Below are 19,648 nucleotides of genomic sequence, written 5' to 3'. Positions count from 1 at the left end.
CCTAGCACATGTTACTGCAGAATACAATAATCCGTAACATAAGTTTAGCAATTCTGATACAGTACATAATTAATAAAATAGTTCAATAACAGAATGATGTTACAGTGCATATTCAAGTATGTGATTCACAGGTCAGTCCCATATAAGCAAATTCAGTCATACGTATATTGAGGAAACCAATATTTGAGTTTAGCATCCTTCTCGGCCTCAAAAATAGTTTTTCGATCCAATATCCTGCCACACGGCCTGGGCACACACCCGTGTGCCTTGGCCGTATGGTTTTTAAGCACAAACAGTGAGTTACACGGCCTGGGCACACGCCTGTGTCCCTGGCCATGTAGTTTTTAAGCACAAACAGTGAGTTACACAGCCCGAGCACACGTCCGTGTCCCTAGCCATGTAGTTTTTAAGCACAAACAGTGAGTTACACAGCCTGAGCACGCGCCCATGCCCCTGGTTGTGTGGTTTTATACCCTAAATAGTGAGTTACACGGACTGGGCACACGCCCGTGTCCCTGGCCGTGTGAACCCTGCACTAAAATGGCCACACATGGCCTAAACACATGCTCGTGTGGTCTAAATTCGATAAACAGTGAGTTACACAGCTGTTCACACGGCATACCACACGCCTATGTGGAGCACACGGCCTAGTCACACGCCTATGTGCCTGGCCATGTGGTGTTGAAAACCACCATTTCCAGCGGCAAAACTTGTAAAATCTAAGGTTTCCGATACGCACCTGTGACGATTTCAAAGTAGTGACAATGAAGAGAAGTTCCGAAGTCTAAAACGATCATTCAATAACTCAATCAATCAAGTTTATCAACAACAATGCACAATTATACTCAAAGTACCTAAGTCGAAAATTTCGACATCAACATTCAACTAAACCAAAACTTATAGAAAATCAACGACGATTACTCGAATTGACTTGCTGAGGTTCGCTAGTCTCAATATCCATGCCTAACAGGGAACCAAACGAGTGACTATCAGAGATTCGTGCAACACACTTAAACAACCATCTCAAAGTATACTATGCAAAGCAAAAAAAGAAAAACCATAAATTTAACGAATCGACATAAAAACTTACTCGATAACCTTCCAACAGAGAATGCTAACAGCGTAACTTTAACTAGTCTGTATTCCTCACGACAAATTAAAGGGAAAAAAGGGAAAAGTCAAAAAAAAGAAAAAATAGAGAAAGAGGAAAAAGAAAAAGAATGGAAAAGAAGAACTAATGTTAATTGATTATCAATTAACTTCCATCTAGACTTCCAGCATTTAACAAAAATGTTTTCCTTACGCATACTATGAGATTCAAACTCGAAACCAGACAGAATATAGACAGATGCTTAACCAGTGAACCAGCAAGCTCATTCTTGTCATCCTTTTACAAGGAATTGAATTGAAGCGAGTAGTGCGTGCTTATGGGTTGATTCTAAAACAACAAAATTTTTAATGATACGACTCGAACTCCAGACCTTAAACACAGAAGCAGAGCACAGAACCATAAATACAGAAATTAATTACTACAAATTTTCACAAACAAGTTCTTAAAATTTCGGGGCATTATAATTCAAATTATAAAGATAAAATATTAAATGACTTTAAATAATTACTTAGCACAAATTTGATTAAAATAAAATATTTGATTCAATAAAATTGAAGAAGTAAAATTGTTGTTTCAATTAAATAAATAATAAGGTATTAAAATTAAATAATACTCACATCAATTATATATTATTTAACATTTAACTAATATTTAATATTTTAATATTCACAGTAATGAATTGTTCTGATTCACAGCAACTAAATTTAATTATATCTAATAATATTATTTAAAAATCTAATTTAAAAATGAAAAATAATGGGACGGTTCTTGTATACATCCTAAAATTTTCTAAATATGTTGTATTTGTTAACAAAAGAAAAACCCTAAAATTCAGCAACTTTTCTTTTTTAACAATTTATTTTATTACACACGTTAATTACGTATTACAAATTCCTACAATTACCCATAAAGTCTATATCTTTGACTAATATTTATTATGGTAATAAAATAACTACATTCTAGATCTTTTTTTATAAAAAATAAATTTTTATCACAAATTTATAAAATTTAATACTTTATACCCGTAAAATATGTAAACAATATCTATGACTAATATTATATATTTATTTATCATTTACAAACTCATAGTATTTTATTTTTAATTTTTATTAAGTAATTAAATTATATTTAATTTTACAAATAAAGTGTTTCTTTTGATCAAGTAACTAAAGCAAAAGTAATGTTAAATATATGTGTCACCATTAGTTTATTTTAATCATTTTCCATTTAATATCAATTGATGACATATTTAACTATGGTTGTGACACACGTGAGTATGACTTTGTTTATTTTTGTTAATTTTCATACTTTACTTTTAAAAATTTATTATTTAACAGCCTATTTTCTGGTAGATTGGAACAGTGATTTCAGGACCACAAATCTGAGCCAAAAATAGAATTTTTATTTTTTTATTTATGGTTGGCATCATGATAGGAAGGTCACATGAAAATTTTGGTATGAAAATTTTACTGATTGTGTGTTTAATTAGGGAAAGGACTAAACTGCATAAAATGCAAAAGTTGGATAAAGTTGGATTCTAGTAGCTATAGGTATCAAATAGCTATGAAATTCAAAACATAAGGTCCTTATATGGTAATTAGACCATTGAAGGGTAGTTAGTAGATATTTTAATGACTCATCCATGAAAAAATTAGAAAAGGCTAAGGACTAAATTGGAAAGATGAAAAGTTATTAAATGATAATTTAATTAAATGAAAAAGAAAAACAATTTCATATCATCTTCCCTAAATATTTCTATGGAAACCCTAGGAGAGAGGAATAAGACTTTTCAAGCTTAATAAGGTATGAAATCAAGTCCCGTTTTTAATAATTTCTATATTTTTGGAATCTGGATAGCCTAATCTCTCTATTTAAGGGATTTATTTGAGAAATTATCAAGGTATGAAATTTGATTCATAGATGAATATGCTGAAAATTAGAAATTTATGGTAGAAAATGAAAAGTTATTTATAGATAAACAACTTTTACAAATTATTTTTTGATGAAAGCTTGATTTAGGGACTAAAATGAAAAAGTGGTAAAACCTATGGAAAAATCTGAAATTTGTGAAATGTATGTGCTGTAAGTGTAACATATAATTTTCAGCTAGGCTTAGAAAGAGGGTTAAATTTCATGAATTTCATTTTTCGGGCCTAGGGGTGAAATCAAAATTTTTGAAAAAGATAGGGGTAAAATGGTAATTTTATCTATGATGTAATAGAATGTAAATGTAAATGAAATGTGATAGATTAATAGTTAAATTTATCCATATAGATCCGGAAAGACCAACTATGGAACTAGATCGAGGAAAGCAAAAGGTTTCAGATTAGCTAGCACTCAAATACGAACCATTTTCAAGGTAAGTTCGTGTAAGTTAAAAATATATTTTAATATGCTTAAATTGAATTGTATGATTGTGTTAATATGTGTGAGATGATATTTTCAAAATGAAATAGTCTTAAGTTGTGTAATATGGACAAATTATCATGTTCCGGTTGAATGTTGAATTTTGATGGGTTAAGAATAATAATGCATATGTTGCAAATAGAATTTAGCCCAGACGAGTAATTCTAATGTAAGCCCTCTTGATTTAGGTTATAAATTAGATTTATCCCAGATGGGTAATTCATATTAAGCTCTTTGGAGCATATGCTACAGATAGAATTTAGCTTGGACTGGTAATCCTACTGTATAATGTATGGCTCAAGAGTGTCCTTTTTATTATGTGCCCTAATGGGTACTTTTGCACATGTGTATATTAACTGAACATCCATCGAGATTTCAATAGATCGACAGAAAAGATTCTTGAAGTGTGGAAAGGAAAAATTAATGGAAGCTTGTAATGTGATGAGCTCATCTATGTTTACTTGATATTCATGTGAGATTAAGTGTATGTGTTTAGGTAACTTACCGAAAATTGATGGAATGTATATTTATGTTTGCTTGTATTAATAAATATGACTGGTAAGTTTATTTTTTGTTATATGAACTTACTAAGCATAAAATGCTTACTCAGTTTATTTTCATTGTTTTATAGTACTCAAAAGCTCGTGAAGGTTGGAAGTCGGTCCGAGCAGTCATCACACTATCCATTATCACATTTTGGTATAAATAGAAATCTCATTTTGGTATAATGAAATGTATAAGCTTATTTGGCCAATGAAGGCTTGTAATTGTTGTTTTGTAATCTAGCCATTGGAGTGGCTAGTGATGGTCTAAGTTTGGCTATTTTTGAAGTAATATTTTGGTAATCATATAAGTGCTTATTATGTATTAGTTTGTTGGAATTATGTTAGCATAATAGTTTATGATAAAAGTAAGTTTATGATAAAAATAAGTTTATATCCATTGATGCATGAGATAATACCATATGATTAATGTCAAATTTTGTGTGAATATGATGTTGGATTGGTGAATATATGCTTGTGAGTTTTGGTGCAGGAAAATGGTAAGTTTTGGGTGACAAATAAGGCTAGAAAATGGCCTTATTTTGTCCATATGGACAGACACACGGCTTGTCCTATGGATATGTGGTCCGGCCGTGTGTCCCCTGCATCTTAAAAATGAGAAACAGAATGCTCAGAATTGGGCACACAAGGCAGAGACACGGGCGCGTGCCTCAGCTGTGTGGTTGACACAATCTTAACCACGGGCGTGTTACACGACCGTGTGAAAACTGCACCTAAATTTTGAAAATAAAATTCACCACACGACCTAGCACACGGGCGTGTGACTTGGCCGTGTGACTTCAATTTCTTCAAGCCTTAAAAGTCAAAAAGTTACACGGGTTAGGGACACGGGTGTGTGTAGTACACAGCTTGACCACACAGGCGTGTGAGCCTTGCAACCTTGGAAAATTTTTGAAATGTCACGAAAAAATTTTATGACTTTCCGATTAAGTCCCGATTTGATTCTAATGCTCGTATTGAACCTCGAGGGTCCAATTAAGAGACGTTTTGAATGATCTGGGTAAATGAATAATAATTTATAAGAATTATCTATAAAATATTCTGAATATTTCGGTAATACTCAAAACCTCGTTCGATGATGGCAGTGCAGGTTAGGGGTGTTACAAAATTTTTATTTTATTTATTTTATAAATAAATAAAAATTAAAGTAAATAATAAATTAATTTTAATTTATAATAGTTAGAAAATTATTAATTTGTATTAAATTTATAAATATATTTTAGTTTTCTATTTACCTTTTTCCTTTATATAAATAAATATAAAGAAAATAATAATTTATATACTATTTTGAATTAGTTTTTAATAAATAGGTTATTAAAATATATTTATTTGTATTAATTTTATAAAATATTTTTGATTCTTTCTTTCTTGATGTGAACAAATAATTCTATAAATATAATTTATTATTAAAATAAAAATTATTTATATCTTAAAATTAAGAAATTTATCTTATATTTAATTTATTTTACCTTTTATAATATAATTAGAGCCAAGTCAAACCAAATTCTTTTTAAGGGTTAGAATTAAATGGTATAAATTTATGAGAACTAATTTAACTATTTTAATAGCTTATGATGATGTACTAATTTAAAATTTTGTAAATTTCAAATGGTCAAATGTTGAATTTTTCATTTTGGGCCTCTCACCCCACCTTATTAGTGAAAATAAAATTTAATCTAGAAGTATTACTTATTTTTCTTTATATATTTATAAAAAATATAAGAAATATAATAAGACAAAAATAATACATTTGAATTTAAGTATAATAAAGACGTCTGCCTTGTGGCACACCTTTGTTTGTCGTTTTTGACATGCTTTTGAGTTTTTTTTTTCAATTGTGTTTCTTTCTGCTCTTGGTCTTTTTGAATCTGTTACTGGTGTGAGTGGCAAGTGTTTTGTCCTTGCTAAGGAAAAGTAATTGAGAGGGGCCTAGCAGATCTGAGTTTAAAAGATGGAGAAGAAGAAGCTTTCCCTACTTCAGATGAAGTTGAACTGCAAGAATCAGTGTATAGTTTCTGTTTGGTCAGATGTTTTCTTATTGCTAGCGTGGCCTATTTTCTAGCCATGAGAAATAGAATAAAAAAATGTTTGGCACCCTTTGAAGGGTGGAGGGTGTGCAGATATCTAATTTGGGTGAAAAATGATTCTTATTTAAATGCTTTAATGAATTGGATATCAGTCGGGTGATTGTAGTTTCTCTATAGACTTTCGACACCCATTTGTTGATCATCCATAAGATTAAGGAGAATGAAGACTTGATGACTATTCCATTGATGTACTCAGTCTGGTGAGTTCAGATTCATGATCTGCTTTCGGGGTTTTTCAAGGAATCAATGGCGATGTAATTTGGAAACTTCATTAGAAAGTATCTGGAATATGATATGAAGAAATTATCAGTGGCTTCAAAAATTATCTACGCATACGTGTCAGATTGATGTTCGAAAGCCTCTAAAAAGACGAAAGAAAATTATGATTTCTACCTCCAATTTTACTTATGCAAAATTCAAATATGAAAAATTAACCTTGTTCAGATTTTTATGCGGATGTCTAAGGCATGGTGATAATTTTTTCCTGGTGAACTTAAAACATAGGATGCAGGAAATGGAATTGGGGTAGGATTTGTCATTACGAGCTCAGTCAAGGAAAGCTACTACTGTGAGCAGCATTTGGCTAAGGGGGATGGGGAGGATAATTTGTTTGGAAAGAATCGTTATGGGCGACAATTTGGTCAAAATTCAAGCCAAAATCAGGGGAGGGAATCGTGGGATACTATCAACCCAATTTGTGGTATTAATTTAGAAGTTAATCAAATTAGAAATGATTTGATAGGTCAACAGAATGAGCAGGAACCACGTCAAAATTTTAGGAAAGATTTGGGGGCAAACAGTCATCAACAAAAGTGGTAAAAATTGAAGGGGGCTGAAGTAAGGAAAGCTTCAGTTGTGGTGGGCTCTTCTAATAGGTCGGGTTTAATGATTATGGATTACGACTTAGAAGATGACCCGATTGAAAATACGGAAGGATAAAAAGCGACAAAGGTTTGATTCCTCAATATCTATCGTTTCTAATGTTTAGGATTCGTTAGAGATCATTGATACGCGCTCTGCTCATATTCAACAGATATCGGTGGCTACCAATGGGTATGTTGATTGAAAGAAATGAAAATATTCGGCTGAAATGTTTATGGATTGGGGAGTCCACGAGCAATAAGAAGACTTCAGCATAAGCTGAAAATTTATCATCTCGAAATTATCTTTTTCCTAGAGACAAAGTTGAGTACAAATCGAATAGAGAATGTCAGGAGACGATATGGTTTTTCTGATGATGTTGACGTTCATGCTGATGGAACATGGGGGGCTTGAGCACAGGATGGAGTGGGGGACAGTTAGTTACTCTTAAAAGCCTTTCAAAGAACCATATTGACATTGAAATTCAACAAGCTGAGGAAAGCCCAACGTGGAAGTTCACGGGCTTTTATGGGGCTCCGGATATATATATATATATAAGGTAGAGACATGGGACTTACTTTGAAGTTTGGGGAGAAATAATAATCTTCGATGGCTGGTTGGTAGAGACTTCAATGATATTCTCTATGTGTATGAAAAACAGGGAGGATTGTTAAGGGAAGAGGTGAGAATGGAAGCATTTCGTAGAACTTTGGAGGATTGAAATGTGGAAGATATTGGTTTTTCTGGCACATAAATTACATAGGAGAGGGGTCGTGTGGTGGACCGAAACATACGAGAAAGAATTGATAGAGGGGTAGCTATGGGTGCATGGCTACAACTTTTTTTTTTTTTGCTTATTCTTTGAGGCACCTACCTCACTCTTTTTCAGATCACTACCTTTTAATAATTGAAATAGAGGTTGAATGAATGGGAAGAAGAACTAGAAGGTTTTGCTTTAAAGCTTGGTGGGTTCTAGAAGAGTCGTGTGAGGAAGAAATCAAAAAGCTTTAGGAAAAAAATTCAGGATCTTTTCAAAGTCGTATCTTGGCTCTCACTAAGGGATTGTAAAAGTAGGGGGGACAAAATTAAGCACAAAAAAGGTTAGGATGTGAAAAGATGGACAATGAGGTTGGAAGAATTTAATAGTCATGATAGATAGGAAGAAATTTTGGTTGAGCTTGTTGATGCTAAACTACACTTTAATATAGAGATGGATAAGGAGGAGAGGTATCGGGAGTAATGAGCAAGGGTGAATTGCCTGAAGATGGGGGATAAAAACACCTTATTTTTTCACAATTATGGTTCTCAGCAAAGGTGTACAAACCGTATTCAGGGTCTACAAAGGGTTGACGGCTCTTTGGCCATGGATTGTCTTGAGATGAGGAACATTTCTTGTGGCTATTTTAATGACTTATTTGATTCAAGAGGGATCAGGTGGAACACATTCTGTCGGGGGTACCTCATTCTGTTTTAGAAAGCATGAACCAAAGTTTGCTGAACATATACACAGAGGATGAAATTGTAGAGGTGTTGAAAGAAATAAGGCCTACAAAAGCTTCAGGTTCAAATGGACTCCCGACTTTATTTTATCAGAATTTTTGGCATATTATAGGTAAGGATACTATTACTTTTTGCTTGGATTTTCTGAATAATGGAAATTCTTTGGAAGGTATTAACGAAACAAATTTAGTTTTGATTCCTAAAGTTGTGAATCCCCTTAATCTAAAAAACTTTTGTCCCATAAGTCTATGCACGGTTATTTATAAGATTATTGTAAGACAATTGTAAATCAACTATGGAATGTTCTGGATGTTTGTATTGATGATTCTCAAAGTGCTTTTGTGCCCAATAGGCTCATAACTGACAATATTTTGTTGACGTATGAGGTGCTTCATTCTTTAAAAAATAGAAGATCAGGGCGTAAAGGCTTCATGGCTCTAAAATTAGATATGAGCAAGGCCTATGATCGTGTGGAATTGCCTTTTCTTAAAGGTATATTGTTGAAGATGGGTTTTGCTTGTCCTTTTATTGATCTCATTCTGCATTGTATTAGTACATTAAAGTATTCAATTATACTAAATGGAGAGGTAGGAGCTAGATTTAAACTATCTTGAGGGCTACACCAAGGAGACCCATTAAGCCCTTATTTATTTTTATTTTGCGGAAAGGGGTTATCATCCCTTAGAACGTTAGTGAGTCAATAAGGGAAAATTCCAGGGGTAAAAGTGTGCAGATCTGCCCTACCAATCTCCCACATGTTTGCAAATGATTGTATCCTATTTGGAGAGGTTTTGGTAAGTGGGTTTAATGTGATAAAAAATATTCTAAGTGAATATGAATCTTGCTCAGGACAATGTGTGAACTTTGACAAATCCACAGTTTTTTTTTAGCATAAATGTAAATAAGCAAGATAAGAATTTCGTTTTCTAGGTACTTAATGTTTGGTGTTCATTAGAGCCAGAAAAGTACTTAATATTATCGAATATGGTGGTACGGGGAAGGAAAAAGGCATTCCAAGGCTTGAAGGATAAATTAAAGCAAAAGATAAATAGCTAGAGCATACGACATCTCTCACAAGATGGAAAAGAGGTATTTATCAAAGTTGTTTTGCAAGAAATTTTGACATATGCGATATTTTACTTTCTATTGACCAAGTTCTTTTGTATGGAAATGGAGAATATAATAGGGGATTTTTTGTGATATCCCGAATTACGGCCTAATCAGAATAGTGGTTTCGAGACCAAAAATCCGAGATAAAAATAATTATTTTATAATTATTTTGAGGTCTATGATATGATTGCATTATTGTGTGAAACTTTCGTGAAGAAATTCTATGCATAAAGTGCTTAATTTGAAATTTGGGACTAAATTGAATAAGTTGCAAAACTTGCATTCTAGAAGTTTCTAGTATGAAATTGCTTTGAAATATTAATTAAGAGGTCTTAAATAGCAATTTGACCAATTTCTAAGTTTATGGACAAAAATTGGACATGGATGAAATTTTTGAAAGTTTAGTAAGGAAGAACATTTTGGTCATTTGGATATTAAATGAAATAAAATGGGAAAAATAACAAAAAAATGATCATCTTCTCCATAAGTTGCTGCCGAATTTTTCTCTCCACCATAACTAGGGTTTCAACACTTTTAAGCCTTGATTGTAAGTGATTTCTATGCCCGTTTTTAATGTTCTTTACATTTTTGAAATCCTCGTAGCTCGGTTTACCTATTTCTACCAATATTTTGAGCTAGGGTTTATATTTAAAAATTTAGCCATGAATGATATGCATGAATTTTGATGTTTTATGGTAGAATATGAAGCTTGAGATTGTTTTAAACAACTTTTGCTAAGTGATTTTACGTAAAAACGACTAAAATGACATAATCGGTAAAAATACCTAATGTTCATAAATACATGTTAGAGTGAGAATTGGATATTGCTATAGAAGGGAAAAATGATCAGAATGTCACAAAACATAAGAAAATAGGGTGAAGTTTAATTTACAAGATTTGGGGCAAAAATGTAAATATGTGAAAGTTTAGGGGCAAAATTGTAATTTTACCAAAATATGATTTTGGGTTGATTTGAATAATATGAGTCCTAATTAGGCTATATTTGAAATGATAGAACAAGGAAAATTGAAATTCGGGCTAAAATCGGCAAAATACCAAGTTATGGACAAAATGGTAAAAAAGACCATTTTCGCATACGAGGTAAGTTCAGGTGTAAATGTAGTAACATAATTCTCATTTTAAGTAATTTAATGTTATTTATATGATATGATGATTAATATCATGAAATATTATGCTTTGTGATTATTATTGAGTAATATGCATGATGCGGTCGTTGAGAGCACCAAAAATAACCTATTCCCTGTAAAATAATAAAAATAGAAAAAGAATAGTAAAGGGAAAGTAGGGTCGAATCCTCAGGGACCGGATTATACGAATGCTTTTTTCTCGAAATCCTGGGCAGAATTGTGCCCAAGAAAACTTGCGTTCCTGGAAAGAATATAAAAAAATAGATTTTAAGCATTGATTTTGGGCGAAAATAAAATTAAAAGCAGATTTTAAAGTTTCTTGAAATTATGATTACGAAAATAATAAAAATAATAAAAGAGTTTTAAGTGAAAAGAAATTCTTATGGGAAAGTTCCACCTCCGGTTGTCTCATTCGCCTTGGGCTCAATCCTTGGCTTTGGATGATCCTTCTCGACTCGAGTAAGCCGGTTATAGTAGAAGAGGACGCCTCGACCACCAGCTCCAAAGATTAGACTTACGATTTTAGGAACCCGACTCTAGCCAAGTAATCTATGCTAGATCAACGCTTCTCAATAGTGAATCCCACGTCATTTTGTCTCTTTGGCTCGCCAACCTCTGACGCAGTAAGTTAACGAACCGACTATGCAATCCTTCCAAAACATACAAAGCGGCCGTCTTTGCATATGCTGAAAAGCTTACTTCTTAAGGGCCATGGATGGAAGCGTCAGCCCGTAATGCGGAGAAACGATGAATACTTGGCAAGAAGGCTAAGTACGGATTCTAGGCCTCAAGAACCTTTTTTGGGGAAATATTGACAACTTTTGGCTAGAAGGGTTTTAGTGGCTCATGATAATTGTGGGAAAGAAAATAAATAAAAATATGGAAAAAGAAATTTTATTGAAAAGAAATATGAAAGAACAAAAGACTTTTGGAGGAGAGTGTTTACAGAAAAAGATCCTCCAAATAGAGTCACTTCACCCCCTATTTATAGTGCTAGGGGATAGTCTAATTGAACTTAAATTCTAAAAGATAAATATATTTAATTAAAGATAAACAAAGATAATTAAAATAAAATCCTAAATTTGAATAATCCTAATAATTATCTTAATATTAATTATCCTAATAGAATAAAAGAAAATAGAGTCTTCCAAAATAAAATCTCTTCTATTTGCTTTTAAGTCCTTGTGCCTTCCATGTTCGCACTTTTGGCACCATATTTGTCCCACGTTGCATATTGGCCCATTTAATCTCCAAATTGACGCTTTTTCCCTTGAATTTACTTTTCACCTCCAATTTAGTCCCTAAAAGATAAAAAGACATAAATAGCTCAAATTAGTAGGCTCAAGCTCAAAATAAATACATGATTAATATATAAAAATACGTCATTTTAGAGTATTATCAAATTCCCCCCTACTTAGCCCATGCTTGCCTTCAAGTATGGTTCCTATCGATTGTGAAAGCTAGATTCGCCATAAAAGAAATACCACTCCAAAGTTTCATAAAATTAGTTAAAAGCGATATGAAAAATAAAGAGACCTCTAAGCTTGCTTTAAGTAAAACAGAAAAAGTATTCCAATTATTTCACACAAAAATTAAGATCGACTTGAGTTATGCCATTTAGGTAAATTACCAAACCTACTAAGACACCTTAATTATTTCCTCCTTTAGTCCCCGAAGTGCAACTTTATTAGTACTTATTTTTTTCTTCTTTTTTTTTTTTTTTTTTTTTTTTTTTTTTTTTTAAATTTTATTATTATTTATTTACTTAGGAATATATTAAACCTTTTGACGCGAAGAGAGATGACAACCCAAGCACCCCACCGGTTACTCATTAACATACTCCTAAAATTATTTATTTCCGGTTAGCGGAGTTTTACCCAACACGTCACACAACCTTTTGACGCGAAGTAGAATGACAACCCAAGCACCCTACCCCGGTTACTCAGTTAGTCACGATTTGAGCCATACTCATAACCTCGGCTAGCGGAGTTTTACTTGTCACGTCACACAACCTTTTGGTGCGAAGTAGAATGACAACCCAAGCACCCTACCCCGGTTACTCAGTTAGTCACGATATAAGCTGTACTCATAACCATGGAAAACATTTATTAAAAATTAAACGATATTTAAAATTCTTGAGAACTCAGGAAAGAAAAAAATTTAAGTGTCAAAAATAAGTTTTAATAATCACCTAATAGCCATGAACATTAATTAAGCATGCAATCATTTTAAGTGTTCACTTTATATTAAACTTGATCAATTTTACGAAAAGCAAGATAGAATTAACCCTATTAATCACAATTATTTTTAGCCTAATAAAAATAAAACAGTGGAGATGGAATCAATTATGGGAAAAATCAGAACTTCCTTAGAAGGTAAGAATCATGCATGAAAGTCAAACAGTAGGAAATTCCTGGTAAAATCTTGGGCATGAAAAGCAAGAAGATATTCTTAAAATAAATAGGCGAAACGAGCACAAAACAATGAACAATAACAATATGACAAAGCAAAAATAGCAGATAATAACAGTAACAACGAAGAATGCCTCCCCCCACTTAAAACACATAGTCCTCGATGTGAAAGTAAAAGGAAAACAAATAGGTGAAGAGAAAAAAAAAAGTATAGAAAAACTCCCCATGTAGTTACCGTCGGTTGGCGCACACGGTGGAGAAGAAGATGGCGAAGCGGCAAGAGGTGGAGACGGGGTGAGTGATGTGTGCAATGTTGGTTCGGCTTCGGGTTCTCACCATGGTGGCTAAGAAATCGGCGGTGGGTGGTGGAGGAGAAAGTAGTCGGCGGTTACGGAAAAATTTGGGGGGAAAAAATGTAAGGTTTGGGGGTTTTATTTGCTGAAAAGGGGTGTTTGGCTGTAGGTTTTGGGGATTCTAAGGCTGGAATAGGACTGTTTGGCTGCAGAGATATGGCATTCTGGGCTGGAATAGAACTGTTTAACAGCATGGATAGGGTTGTTTTGGTGCACACTTTCTGTCTTTTTTTTTCTTCGTATTTTCACTTCATTTCACCTAGATGGAAGAAGAGAAATTTATTAATATTTAACTAAAATAAAATAAAAATAAAAGAAAATAATAAATAATAAAAGAGAAAAATAAATAAAAATAAAAATAAAAAATAAAAAGAAAGATTGGGTTGCCTCCCAACAAGCGCTTGTTTAACGTCGTTAGCTCGACGCCTCAACTAGTATTGGGGCTGTTCCAGCTGAATTATTTTGTTCTTATGAGCTTGGAAATTCTCATTTTTTAACACGTCCACCATATTTGGGTTTAATCGTCCTTGCGCCTCTTTCTTTGGTTATGTATTTTCCTCCAAGGGGTTGATTCCTTTTAAGTAAGCAATGGTCTCATCATTCTCCAAAAATGTGAATTTGAAATGCTCGAGAAGTGGTTTTAATTTCGGATCTGGTGCCTGCACAACAGAAGGTAGAAGTTTAGTATCCATAGGAGCCAATAATTTATTAACAGATTCAAAATCATCAAACGTCATTTTAAGTTTATCTCCATAAGATGACTCGAAAGTTTTTTCTACTGATGAGTCAATTATGTCGACACGGTTTACGTCCAAGACTTCACTTGGGTGACTAATAGTGCCATAAATGTTAAACTTCACGATCTCCCCGTCAAACTCCATCGTGAGGGTTCCGCTTCGTACATCAATCTTAGTATTCGCAGTACTAAGGAAAGGTCGCCCTAACAAGATGTCTGAAGACCTAGGAGTGTTATCCTCCTCCATTTTTATCACATAAAAATCTCCAGGGAAGATAAGCCCATTGACTTTGACTAATACGTCCTCGAAGACCCCTTCGGGATGCACAATGGACCTATCTGCCAACTGAATGGTAACACCTGTCTTTGTCAAAAAACCCGCATTAAGTGATTCATAAATAGAATAAGGCATTACATTTATGGAGGCCCCTAAATCGCACATAGCCTTTTTAATTCCTAGATGGCCAATTTTGCATGGAATAGCGAACATACCCCTATCTTTACATTTAACTGGCATTTTCCACTGTAGAACTGCGGAAACATTCTCACCAACACTTACCTTTTCATTACCTGTTAGTTTTCGTTTGTTGGTGCAAAGTTCTTTGAGGAACTTGGCATACCGCGGAATCTGTCTAATGGCATCTAACAGTGGTAAGTTGATCTCAACATTCCTGAATGTTTCGAGGATCTCCTTGTCTTCCTTACTTTTTCGACACTGATTTAATCATCCTGGGAATGGAGGTTGGATTTTCGGCGGTGAGGGTTTCGCTCGAATCGTTAAATCGTTTCTCGGAGTTTCTGGCGATTTCTTGACCAAGATTCTTGCCAGAACCGGTTCCGAGGATCTTTCGCTTCAGAACGTTATCGCATTCGCATTACGCCTCGGGTTTGGTTACATTTGTAATGGCGTTTCCTTGAGAGTTTAATTTCTCAATTGATGTGGTCAACTCCTTATGGATGCTTGGTTTCTTGAAAACCCTTCATTTCTCTTTGGAAATTGAGAGTTTGCTGTTGAAAATCAAGGACATTAGTTGCTAATTTATTGACCAAAGTTTCTAAAGAATTACCTGAATCTTGCGACTGGTGTGGGCCTCGATTTTGGTATGGCTGGTTATATCGTGGATTAGCCCCATAACTAAAATTAGGGTGGTCCCTCCATCCTGGGTTGTAGGTATTAGTGTAAAGGTCGTATCGTCTTTGTGGTGGCCCAGGAAAATTTCCCACAGTATCTAAATGGGCCATATAGAATCGTCACACGGACTAGGGCACGCATCAGTCATATGTTCAGGTGTAACACATATTCCACATACTCGGGCTGGTTTCGATTTTTCTGTAACAAGGGAATTCACAATATTAGTAAGTCTATCAAGTCTATCTTCAATGGTAGAATTACTTAACTGGTGAACCCTTCTAGGGGGTTCAGGATTGGCTCGAAATTGCTGGGAATTTGCAGCCATTGTGGAGATTAAGTCCCTTGCTTGTTGTGGAGTCATGTTGACTAACGCTCCTCCACTCGCGGCATCTACCATATTCATCTCCATGGGTTTCAAGCCTTCATAAAAGTATTGGATCAAAGACTGTTCCGTTATACCGTGTTGTGTGCAACTTGCAAACAACTTCTTAAATCGCTCCCAATAGTCGTATAGAGTCTCTGCGTCTTTTTGCCTTATGCCCACGATTTCTCTTCTTAACTCAGCCGCTCGTGATGCAGGGAAAAACCTGTTAAGGAATAAACGAGATAGATCAGCCCAAGTTGTAATGGATCCAGGAGGTAAATAAAATAACCATTCCCTGGCTGAATCTGCTAGGGAAAAAGGGAAAGCGCGCAATTTAATTTGATCCTCAGTTACCCCCTGAGGTTTCATACTCAAACAAACCATATGAAATTCTTTTAAATGCTTGTGGGGGTTTTCATTTTGTAACCCGAGAAAGTTGGCGATAGTTGAATCAAGCGACTTTAATTCAAAATCGTATCCATAGTAGGATACGCGATGCATAGTGGCGGTTGTTCTGTCGGCGCTTCGGCCAGTTGCCGAATTGTCTGAGCCATAAGTTAAGGTGTTAAATTAGGGTTTTCGTCAACCTTAGTGTTCAACACTTCTTCAGGGGAATCGACTTCTTCTTCTTTACTTTCTAACGTTTGAGTAGGGTTTTCGTTAACCCTAGACTCTACTTCGTCGTCGATTCTAATTTCGGCGGTGGATTGCTTTGAGTTCCAACCACCATCGATCGCTTTTTCCTTAGTTTTGTTTCCTTTCGATTAGCTTTCAGATCTTTTCGATTTCGAAGTCGAACGCAAGAGTACCGGAGCAGATCTGGTCATAGAAAACAAAGAAAAACAAGATTAGTATGTTCTTTGGTCCCCGAACAGCGCCAAAATTTGATGCGGTCGTTGAGAGCACCAAAATAACCTATTCTGTAAAATAATAAAATAGAAAAAAATAGTAAAGGAAAGTAGGGTCGAATCCTCGGGACCGGATTATACGAATGCTTGTTTCTCAAAATCAGGCAGAATTGTGCCCAAGAAAACCTGCGTTCCTGGAAAAATAAAAAAAAATAGATTTTAAGAATTGATTTTGGAAGCGAAAATAAAATTAAAACAGATTTTAAAGTTTACTGAAATTATGATTACGAAAATAATAAAAATAATAAAAAGAGTTTTAAGTGAAAAGAAATTCTTATGGGAAAGTTCCACCTCGGTTGTCTCATTCCGCCTTGGGCTCAATCCTTGGCTTTGGATGATCCTTCTCGACTCGAGTAAGCCGTTATAGTAGAAGAGGACGCCTCGACCACCAGCTCCAAAGATTAGACTTACGATTTTTAGGAACCCGACTCTAGCCAAGAATCTATGCTAGATCAACGCTTCTTAATGGCGAATCCCACGCCATTTTGTCTCTTTGGCTCGCCAACCTCGTATGAGAAGTTAACGAACCGACTATGCAATCCTTCCAAAACATACAAAGCGGCCGCTTTGCATATTTGAAAAGCTTACTTCTTAAGGGCCATGGACGGAGCGCCACCGTAATCTGAGAAACAATGAATACTTGGCGAGAAGGCTAAGTACGGATTCTAGGCCTCAAGAACCTTTTTGGGAAAATATTGACAACTTTTGGTTAGAAGGGTTTTAGTGGCTCATGATAATTATGGGAAAGAAAATAAATAAAAATATGAAAAAGAAATTTTATTGAAAAGAAATATGAAAGAACAAAAGACTTTTGGAGGAGAGTGTTTAGAAAAAATCCTCCAAATAGAGTCACTTCACCCTTATTTATAGTGCTAGGGGATAGTCTAATTGAACTTAAATTCTAAAAGATAAATATATTTAATTAAAGATAAACAAAGATAATTAAAATAAAATCCTAAATTTGAATAATCCTAATAATTATCTTAATATTAATTATCCTAATAGAATAAAAGAAAATAGAGTCTTCCAAAATAAAATCTCTTCTATTTGCTTTTAAGTCCTTGTGCCTTCCATGTTCGCACTTTTGGCACCATATTTGTCCCACGTTGCATATTGGCCCATTTAATCTCCAAATTGACGCTTTTTCCCTTGAATTTACTTTTCACCTCCAATTTAGTCCCTAAAAGATAAAAAGACATAAATAGCTCAAATTAGTAGGCTCAAGCTCAAAATAAACACATGATTAATATATAAAAACACGTCATTTTAGAGTATTATCAATGCAAATTATGTGTGCTACTTGTTAAATATGAATTGCTACCGAGTATCGGTTTCAACATTCCATGGAAGAGGGCAAATATGTGTAATCGAGGAAAAGCCCGTTTGAACCTTGGGAATAGATTAGGATACAAGTGACATGTCACTAGGATATTTGAGTTCCAAGCTCGTTGAGTTGAGCTTGAGTTCGTGAGATGTAATTAGGCATCCGAACTCATTGAGTTGAGTCCGAGTTTACTTATGGGCAGGTTACATGATAGCTTGGCTACATAATTTCCGCAGGCTATTGAGTTTGCCTAGTTGCGGGTATGGCACTTACGTGCATGAAATCCGTGTATTCGAAATATATTCCGATTGTGTTCAACGGGTAAAATTCTAGTGAAATGGAAGAATTCTCGAGATGAAAGTGACTAGTTGGTAAGTGTTGTGGAACGGATACTTTGTACAGGTATGTATTTAAACCTCGGGTTGAGACTTCAATATAACAATAATATGGTAAGATCATGAATGAGAAATATGATATGAATGCTTTGGTGATATTATACAAATATGGACTTCGTATTATTGCATGGTTATGTTACTTGCTATTTACATGTGAACTTACTAAGCATTTATGCTTACTCCCTACCTTTTATTCCTTGTAGCTTTGACAAGCCGGCTTGGAGATCAAGACGGTCGGAGGCACGCTCACACTATCAATAGACCATCTCGGTATAGTGGCTTGCATATTTTGGGAATATGGCATGTATAGCATTATTATCCTTTTGTGTATATAATCTTATGATATGGTGAATGAGTGATGTGGAAATGTTTGTTGATGATTAGCTATTGGAATGGCTAATCAAAATTTATATTTAGTGTTATGTATGCTTAATGTATTACCTACTCCATGGAAAACTATAAAATGGTGAAATTGGCTATAAAACAGTGTCATACAGCAGTAGTGACGTGAATTTGTAAAATTACTAAAAATAGTAGAAATAGAATTAGATGATGAATAAAATCTGTAATTGAAGCTTAATGAATCTATTTTCTTGTGGAAGAAACAAAATAGGTAAAAAAGTTTTATTTTATGAGATATTTACGTTTTGGTGAGACAAGGTCAGAGCGATTTATGGATCCCCTTTTCTGACTTTATAAATTCACCATAAATTGTGTAAAAATAATTAGGACACAAATTATATATGTATGGATTCCTTATTGAGTCTATTTTTAATAGAAACAAACTTCATAGTCATTGGATCTCTGTACAGGAAGAAATTTGATTCGTAATACACAGGGGTCAAAGTAGCCGAACCCTGAAACAGGGGAGACTTTAACTAATAAACTGTACTAATTGGCCCGACCAAAAATTCTAGAAAAAAATTAGTATTTAGATATCTGAGTCTAGTTTCAGGAAAAATTTACGAAACTAGATTTAGAGTTTTGTAACTCGAGATATAATTTTTTTAGCGATTGTGACACAGTTAGCCAACTTGTCTGGAAATTCTAAAATAAATTGTTTGAGCTGTTTAATTAATGAATTAAGTCCGTTAACACCTCCTGCTCGACTCCGGCGACGGTCTCAGGTACGAGGGCATTACATTTTTGGTGGAAAAAGAATCATGGGAGGAAAGGCATGCATTGGTGTGGTTGGAGGTCTTTGTTTGCACTCAGGAAGAAAGAGGTATGGGTTTTCGA

The 19,648-nt window shown here is 34.3% G+C and overlaps 1 protein-coding gene across 1 annotated transcript; it reads right to left on the bottom strand.

The window, feature by feature from the left end:
• Nucleotides 1-14,401: 14,401 nt before the first annotated feature.
• On the bottom strand, nucleotides 14,402-17,292 carry LOC108484919 (uncharacterized; the record flags this gene model as incomplete). Its single annotated transcript, XM_053032040.1, has 4 exons — nucleotides 17,279-17,292; nucleotides 16,592-16,601; nucleotides 15,597-16,241; nucleotides 14,402-14,977 (listed from the first exon to the last, which is right to left on the bottom strand). Coding segments are annotated over exons 1-4 (1,245 nt in total), but the record flags the coding sequence as incomplete, so codon positions are not given.
• Between the last annotated feature and the right edge of the window lie 2,356 nt (nucleotides 17,293-19,648).

This window comes from Gossypium arboreum, chromosome 8 (genome assembly GCF_025698485.1).
Source record: "Gossypium arboreum isolate Shixiya-1 chromosome 8, ASM2569848v2, whole genome shotgun sequence".
Taxonomy (NCBI): Eukaryota; Viridiplantae; Streptophyta; class Magnoliopsida; order Malvales; family Malvaceae; genus Gossypium; species Gossypium arboreum.
Note: the sequence above shows the minus strand (reverse complement) of the source record. Positions and strands in the feature narration are given on the sequence as shown.